The 7,260-nt window shown below is 60.9% G+C and overlaps 1 protein-coding gene across 1 annotated transcript; it reads left to right on the top strand.

Moving 5' to 3' along the window:
- The first annotated feature begins 703 nt into the window (after positions 1 to 703).
- CPNE6 (copine 6) lies at positions 704 to 7,260 on the top strand. The gene is made up of 17 exons (XM_027570958.1): positions 704 to 830; positions 2,169 to 2,340; positions 2,781 to 2,960; positions 3,300 to 3,374; positions 3,543 to 3,617; positions 3,773 to 3,856; positions 3,948 to 4,037; positions 4,392 to 4,496; positions 4,698 to 4,784; positions 5,000 to 5,059; positions 5,326 to 5,459; positions 5,543 to 5,597; positions 5,681 to 5,732; positions 6,054 to 6,187; positions 6,343 to 6,579; positions 6,787 to 6,961; positions 7,078 to 7,260. Exons 2-16 carry the CDS (start codon positions 2,173 to 2,175, stop codon positions 6,922 to 6,924), a joined length of 1,674 nt encoding a protein of 557 aa, XP_027426759.1. The 5' UTR covers positions 704 to 830; positions 2,169 to 2,172; the 3' UTR covers positions 6,925 to 6,961; positions 7,078 to 7,260.

Genomic DNA, 7,260 nt, shown 5'->3' with positions numbered 1-7,260 from the left:
TGCCTCTGGAATCAGCCCCCTTCAGCTCATCTCCCTCCTGGCAGCCCCTGCTTCGGGATGGGGGACAATGTAAGCAATTGCATCCGTTTCTTTGTGTGTCCCTGTTGAAAAGCAGCTAGGGAACCGGACCTCATTCTCCAAGCTATGAGATGTCGCGTGGTACGGGATGGTTTCGAAGGAGCACGTGAAGATCTCCATTCTGTTGTGTTTGGGTTGGTGTGAATGGGTGTGTGTGTGACAAGTATAGCCCCGTGTTCCTTTATGTGTTACTGCGAATATCCTCGACAAGCGTGATGTGGAGAGTGCTATGAGACTGGGTGTGTTTCCTTATGTGTATCTGTGGGGCTGTAACTGTCGTGGTGTCACAGTGAGTTTATGTGCTGGCGCCTGTGTGTGTCAGGATACGTGTGAGCCCATGAGTCGTGGGTGCATGTGTCTCCATCATCTCCCCGCGTGAATCTGTGTGTGTGTGTGTGTGCGTGCGTGCACGCACGCACTGCCACAATGTGTGCAGGGCTGTGGGTGTGGTGTGAAGGGGAAGATGTGTGTCACTGTGTCTGTGGGGGTCCTGCCTCTGAGCCGCCCCCAGCCCGCCCTCCTCCCCCCGTTCTGTGGCTCCCTCCCAGGCAATGGCCCTGCCCCTCCCCTCTTCTCCCTCCCAACCGGTCTGTGCGGGGGGAGCTGGTGCTGCGGCCCCCCCACCCCTCCCCATCCAGGCCCCATAAATAGCAGCAGAGCCGGAGCCGGAGCTGGCGCCAGCGGCTGGAGCAGCAAGGGAGTCAGGGCCAGGGCCAGAGAGCCGGAGAGAGGAGCCCCCGACTAGAGCCCAGGTGAGCCTCCCCTTCCTCCCTAGCTCAGCCCCAGCCTGGCCCAGCCTGGCCCCGTCTCCATAACAACGTCTCCCCCGGCCCCCAGAGAGGTCTCCAGTCCTGCCGGATCCCCTCACCACCCCATGCCCCTGCCCATCTCAGGGACCCTGCGAGAACTGGGAGACTTGTGGCTGGAAGGCAGAGACCCCCACCCACCCACCCAGACCCTCCCTCACACATCCAGAAAGATACGCGCTATGGGGAGGGGGGTACCCAGCCAGAGAAGGGTCCCAATTCTGAGGGAGGTACGGGAACTGGCACACCCTCCTGGATACAGACACACGGCTAGGGGACAGACACACAGGGCGGGGGCATTCAGACACACCAACGCACACTCGCTTGGGGGAAGCACGACACGGGAGCAGACAGCCTCACCCAGCGATGTGGACAGACACAGATAGATGGACTGACCGGCCGTGAACTCGGGCCAGCATACCCCTGCCTGCTGCTGCCCGAGGCTTGGTACCACTGCTGGGGGAGGGTGGTATGCGTGCATCCCACGGGCAGCATGGAGGGGGCTGTGGCTCCCCAAAAATCCTGTCGCTAAGAGACAGTGCCAGTGCTGCCAAGAAGTGTGAGAACAGGGGAGGTGGGGAGGGAAGTGAGAGTTGTCATAGTGGGAGCCCCTGCCAGGAACCTGGAGGGGCTCTCAGCAGGGACAGGGCTCTGTCTCTACCGGCCCAAGCCCAGCACCCTTCCCTTGCCATAAGCCACCCAGAAGGTGAGTGGGGGGAGGCGGAGAGGGACAGCCCCGCCGGGCATCTTACGACCTGCCTCCTCCTGCCCACTGCAGACTCCGTTCCTGAGGCTCGTTCCCTTCAGGCTTCCAGGGGCTCCTCCACCCATTTCCCCACCCCCTTGCCCCAGTTCAGCTCCCTCGTGCCAGGACTGAGTGCAGTGCTGGCTCAGACATCAGTCGGGAAATAGCAGAAGGTGCTGAGGTAGCAGAAAGCCTGAATCAATCAATGGCCTAGGAGCCAAGACTGCCAGGAACCCCACACACACCCCAAGCTCTCTCCAGCCCCATCCACGCATAGTAGGCCAGCAGGGGAGACAGAGGCCCAGGGCTGTGCAAGGGTGGGAGGCTCAGGTCCTCCGCTCTCCCTGTTCACAGCTCCAGGGAAGCCAAGCTGAGGGCAAGCATGGGGGTGAGTAGGGGGGAAGCAGGAGATCCGTGAGCTCCTAGGGCCTCGGGAAGCAGGACAAGGTGGGAGTGGGGCCCAGGTTCCCAGAAGACAGACCCCTCCCCTAGCAGATGTTCCCTTTCCAGTGTCCAGGCCATCTGCTCTGTCCCCACAGTGACATGTCGGACCCTGAGATGGGATGGGTGCCTGAGCCCCCAGCCATGACACTGGGGGCCTCGCGGGTGGAGCTGCGGGTGTCCTGCCATGGCCTCTTGGACAGAGACACACTCACCAAGCCCCACCCCTGCGTGCTGCTCAAGCTCTACTCTGATGAGCAGTGGGTGGAGGTGAGAATGGGCTCGGGTCTTATCTTAACTAACCTCCTGGCCTGGGAAGGAGGGGGGCTGGGAAGGGACAAGGAAAGCCTCATAGGGGAATGTGAGGACCCTGAGGGGCCTCTTCTAGGCTGTGGGGGTAACCCTGGAGATAGGTGTGCCGTCATTACAAACACAAACCATTTTACAGCTTCCAAAGTCCGCAGAGTCCCAGAGGGTCCTGAGATGGGCCCAGAGGAAGTGGCACAGCTCCCAAAGGCCTTATGGGAGCCCCAAAGGACTGATGATGGTTCAGGGGGCTGGCAGCACCCTGAGTTCAGGGTCGAACCTAGCAAGGGAAGGGCTAGTCACTGGGGATGGGGGAGCCCGAGGAAAGCTAGCATGAACAGGGTGGTCCCGGGCAGGGTAAAGAAGCCTGGGTTCCCAGAGGGCCCTCGCCCCTCCTGCCGCAGGTGGAGCGCACGGAGGTGCTACGCTCCTGTTCCAGCCCGGTCTTCTCCCGGGTGCTGGCCCTTGAGTACTTTTTTGAGGAGAAGCAGCCCCTGCAGTTCCACGTGTTTGACGCTGAGGACGGAGCCACCGGCCCCAGCAATGACACCTTCCTTGGTTCAACAGAATGCACCTTGGGCCAGGTTTGCATTCCCATCCACCCCCTGCCCCCAGTCAGCTTCTGCCTCTGAAAGCCAAAATAACAGAGAATCAGCTCTGGAGCGAGTTCAGTCTGGGCTTTGGACCCCATCTCCCCCATTCCCTGCTGTGCAGCCTTGGGCAAGATACTTAACCTCTCTGAGTCTTAGTTTCCTCATCTAAACGGTGCCTACTCTTAATGCTGCTGTGGAAATTAAGTCCAACCCTAGCCCAAGTACAGCCCCTGTGAGCACTCGAAGGACACTTATTACCCCATCCCTTGTTACCTGGCCAAGGCAGGTGGGGGGTGTCACATCTGGGGCTCCCTCCACTTCCATCTCCAGATCGTGTCACAAACCAAGGTCACTAAGCCATTGCTGCTGAAGAATGGGAAGACTGCGGGCAAGTCCACCATCACGGTAGGCAGGGTCACCTGTACCCCCCACCTTGGGTGGGGCATTCAATGCCCCCTGCATGGGCATCCATGGTGACATTATGTCCAGGACTGGTCCCCACCTAAGGGAAAGGGCAAAAGGTGGCCCTTTGGGAGGTAGGGAGAAATCCTGCCACTTGTATCCCCATTGCAGATTGTGGCCGAGGAGGTATCTGGCACCAATGACTATGTGCAGCTCACCTTCAGAGCCCACAAGCTGGATAACAAGGTTGGAGCCCCAGAGTCTAGCCCCTGCCCCCGTCTTCCTTATTAGAGCACCTAGGACCCCACTCAAGACCAGTCGGTGCTGCTCCCTTCTCAGTGTTAGCCGCCTCCCTCTGCCGACCTCACCAGGCTCATGGGTCCTTTCCTCTGCATCCGCAGGATCTGTTCAGCAAGTCTGACCCTTTCATGGAGATCTATAAAACCAATGGGGACCAGAGTGACCAGCTCGTCTGGAGGACTGAGGTTGGTGACTGGGGCCATGGGGAGGGAGGAAGGAAGAGCAGAGTAAGGGGATGTGCCTAGGAGGTGACCAGCTCTCTGGTGCCTCTCCAAGGTGGTGAAGAACAACCTGAACCCCAGCTGGGAGCCATTCCGCCTGTCCCTGCACTCGCTCTGCAGCTGTGACGGCCACCGGCCTCTCAAGGTGAAGCCCCCCCGCCAAGAGAGGACAGCCGACCCGAGCAGCCGGCCTCTGTCTGAGACACTGCCCTGTGTCAAGACCCTTCCACCTCCCTCATGTGATAAGCCCTTCCCACAGTGGGGTAAAGACCCAGGCCCAGCTCAACGTTCCCACTTTGTGTACCTTTTATCAAGGCCAAAGTCCCTGCCAGATGGAGCCAAAGAATAAAGATCAGCAGGTAGCCTCTTTGGGCAGGCTGAGGACACCTGCTGGGGTCCCCGGGACTGGTAGCCCCCACCTCCCTCAATCCCTCCCCTGCCCCCAGCAACCACAGCAAAGCAACCCTGACCCTCTCCCCTCCCCTCCTTGCCTTCTCAGTTCCTGGTGTATGACTATGACTCGAGCGGGAAGCATGACTTCATCGGCGAGTTCACCAGCACCTTCCAGGAGATGCAGGAAGGAACAGCAAACCCTGGGCAGGAGGTGCCACCAAGATCCCTGGGAGAATTCTGAGAGGGCCGAAGAGCCCAGTATATGTGATGGGGGAGAGGGTGGAAAGTACCCGGGTTCAGTCTAAGGACAGAGCCCTGGGGGTCTTGGTCTGGGAGGCTCTGCTGGAAGGGAGTCAAGGGGTCACGATGGAACTGTGACTCTGGGCTTGTGGGGTGTGTGGGGGGGGTCTAGATGCAGTGGGACTGTATCAACCCCAAGTACCGGGATAAGAAGAAGAACTACAAGAGCTCGGGGACCGTAGTGCTGGCCCAGTGCACGGTAAATCCCAGTGCCTACCTCACGTCGGACCCTCAGATTCAACCCTGTCCTTGTTTCAAAGACCAGTTTCTCCTCTTCTGAGAATTGAGAACGCTTGCCCTATCCCACCGGGAACTTCAACCTCAAAAATTGCCCTCCACTTCCCCCACAGAAGCCCCACCCAGCTCTCTCCTCAAAGGACCATCGTGCTACTTTACCTCTTCCCCTCCTGCTAGGTGGAGAAGGTGCACACCTTCCTGGATTATATCATGGGCGGCTGCCAGATCAGCTTCACGGTAAAGGCCCAGGGGTATAGGGGACACGGGCAAGAGGAAGGGGCTAAACACACAGTGAACAGAAGGAGCCCCAACCCCCCCTGCCCCTCCTGGGGGCCTCTCGGGACCCTTAGCATCGTCATCTTGTACCCTTCACCCCACTCCATGATGGGGCTACCTGTGGGCATGACTGGATATACCTTAGTCCTCCCTACAGACCCTAGCTCGGGCTAGCCTCTCTGTGAGCTCTCATGGATGCAGTGTGACCCTTTCCCCACCTCCACCAGGTGGCCATCGACTTCACCGCCTCCAATGGGGACCCAAGGAGCAGCCAGTCCCTACATTGCCTCAGCCCCCGCCAGCCCAACCACTACCTTCAGGCCCTGCGCGCAGTGGGAGGCATCTGCCAGGACTATGACAGGTGGGAGGAGGGTAGGCTGGGGAGGAGGGAGACGGAGAAGGAGGCCTTGCCCAATGGGCCCCACAGCCTTTTCTTCTCCTCAGTGATAAGCGGTTTCCAGCGTTTGGCTTTGGCGCTCGAATCCCCCCCAACTTTGAGGTAGGCTGGGTTTGAGAGGAAGGGAGGATCTGGTGGGAGAGTAGGAGGAAAGACATCTTGCTGCTCTCACCTTACCCTCACAGGTGTCCCATGACTTTGCTATCAACTTTGACCCGGAAAACCCTGAATGTGAAGGTAAGAGGGGAGATTTTCCCAGCCCCGCCCCCCCAAACAGCTTGCACAGCCTGTGCACCCCATGCAGGGGCACAGACTCCACCCTCCTGAGCACAGCCCCTGCCCAACCCACCACTCAGCTCCTGTCTTTCCTGGGACTCTGGGCCCCTGGCCCAGCATCTGCCCAGCCTCCTCTCCCAGAGCCTGGACCATCCAACTTGCCCACTTAGTCAGGAATTTAGGGGGCCAGGCAGAACTGAGACAGGGAAGGACCTCCTTGCTTTAAGGGTGTCAAAAAGGGCTCCCTGCTAATCTCTGCTGGCCTCACCTCCTCACCTACAGAGATCTCAGGGGTCATTGCCTCCTACCGCCGGTGCCTACCCCAGATCCAGCTCTATGGCCCCACCAACGTGGCCCCCATCATCAACCGCGTGGCCGGGCCAGCTCAGCGCGAGCAGAGCACTGGCCAAGCCACGGTGAGGAGAGGAAGCAGGCAACCAGGCGCTGCCCCACGGGGTGTCCTCCCGGGGCGGGGGGGCGGGGGGGGGGCCGGGCCAGGGCCTGGGCTTGGGGCGGGTGCCAACGCCCTTGCACACAGAGCCTACCCTTCCTCCCCGCTGCCTGCCCTCAGAAGTACTCCGTGCTGCTGGTGCTCACGGACGGCGTGGTGAGCGACATGGCCGAGACCCGCGCAGCCATCGTGCGCGCCTCCCGCCTGCCCATGTCCATCATCATCGTGGGTGTGGGCAATGCCGACTTCTCCGACATGCGGCTGCTGGATGGCGACGACGGTCCCTTGCGCTGCCCTCGAGGGGTGCCTGCGGCCCGCGACATCGTCCAGTTCGTGCCCTTTCGGGACTTCAAGGATGTGAGTGCCCGGCGCCCCCTCCCGGCCGAAGGACTCCTCAGCTCCTCAGGCCCTCAAATCTGACCCGTCTCTCCCACACCGGGTTGGTGGCCTGCGGAGGACGCTGGAGCCCCGCAGGCCACCCCTAAGCCCCGCCCCCTTGCCTGACCCCGCCCCCCACTCTCCGGCCAGCTAACCCGCTAACCCCGTCACCGCCCCCACGCCCAGGCCGCACCTTCTGCGCTTGCCAAGTGCGTCCTGGCTGAGGTGCCCAGGCAGGTGGTGGAGTACTACGCCAGCCAGGGCATCAGCCCCGGGGCTCCCAGGCCCTGCACACCGGCCACGACCCCCAGCCCTAGCCCGTGACTGCCTCCCACCGGACCAGCCCTCCCTCAGCCTCTCAGTGAGTCCCGGGGGCCCAAAGGAGTGGACAGGGGCGCAAGGTGGGGCTTGGTGGAGCGCATCTGGGCTCGGTGTGGTGTGGAGGAAGGTGCTGATGACTATCCCACCCTGTCCCAGGTGCCTGTCCTGACCCTTGTGACTCGAGTGACCAGTGCCTCTCCCTCTTGGACCAGCTGTGGCCCCTAGGTCCTGGAAGTGCGTGGTGAGCCCTGCTCTTTCTCTCCAGGCCCCATACCCCTCAGCCTTGTGATTTTCTTCAGTGATCCTGACTTTCTGGTCGTTAATAAAGGGAACCACTCC

The sequence above is a fragment of the Zalophus californianus genome, chromosome 6 (genome assembly GCF_009762305.2).
Source record: "Zalophus californianus isolate mZalCal1 chromosome 6, mZalCal1.pri.v2, whole genome shotgun sequence".
Taxonomy (NCBI): Eukaryota; Metazoa; Chordata; class Mammalia; order Carnivora; family Otariidae; genus Zalophus; species Zalophus californianus.
This window is presented reverse-complemented; position numbering and strand designations above follow the sequence as displayed.

Coding starts and splice junctions, on each gene's coding strand:
- CPNE6 (XM_027570958.1), top strand. CDS start 2,173: ATGTCGGACCCTGAGATGGGATGGGTGCCTGAGCCCCCAGCCATGACA. Junction 3,857..3,947: donor AGCTCGTCTGGAGGACTGAG/GTTGGTGACTGG, acceptor TGCCTCTCCAAG/GTGGTGAAGAACAACCTGAA. Junction 5,733..6,053: donor GGAAAACCCTGAATGTGAAG/GTAAGAGGGGAG, acceptor CCTCACCTACAG/AGATCTCAGGGGTCATTGCC.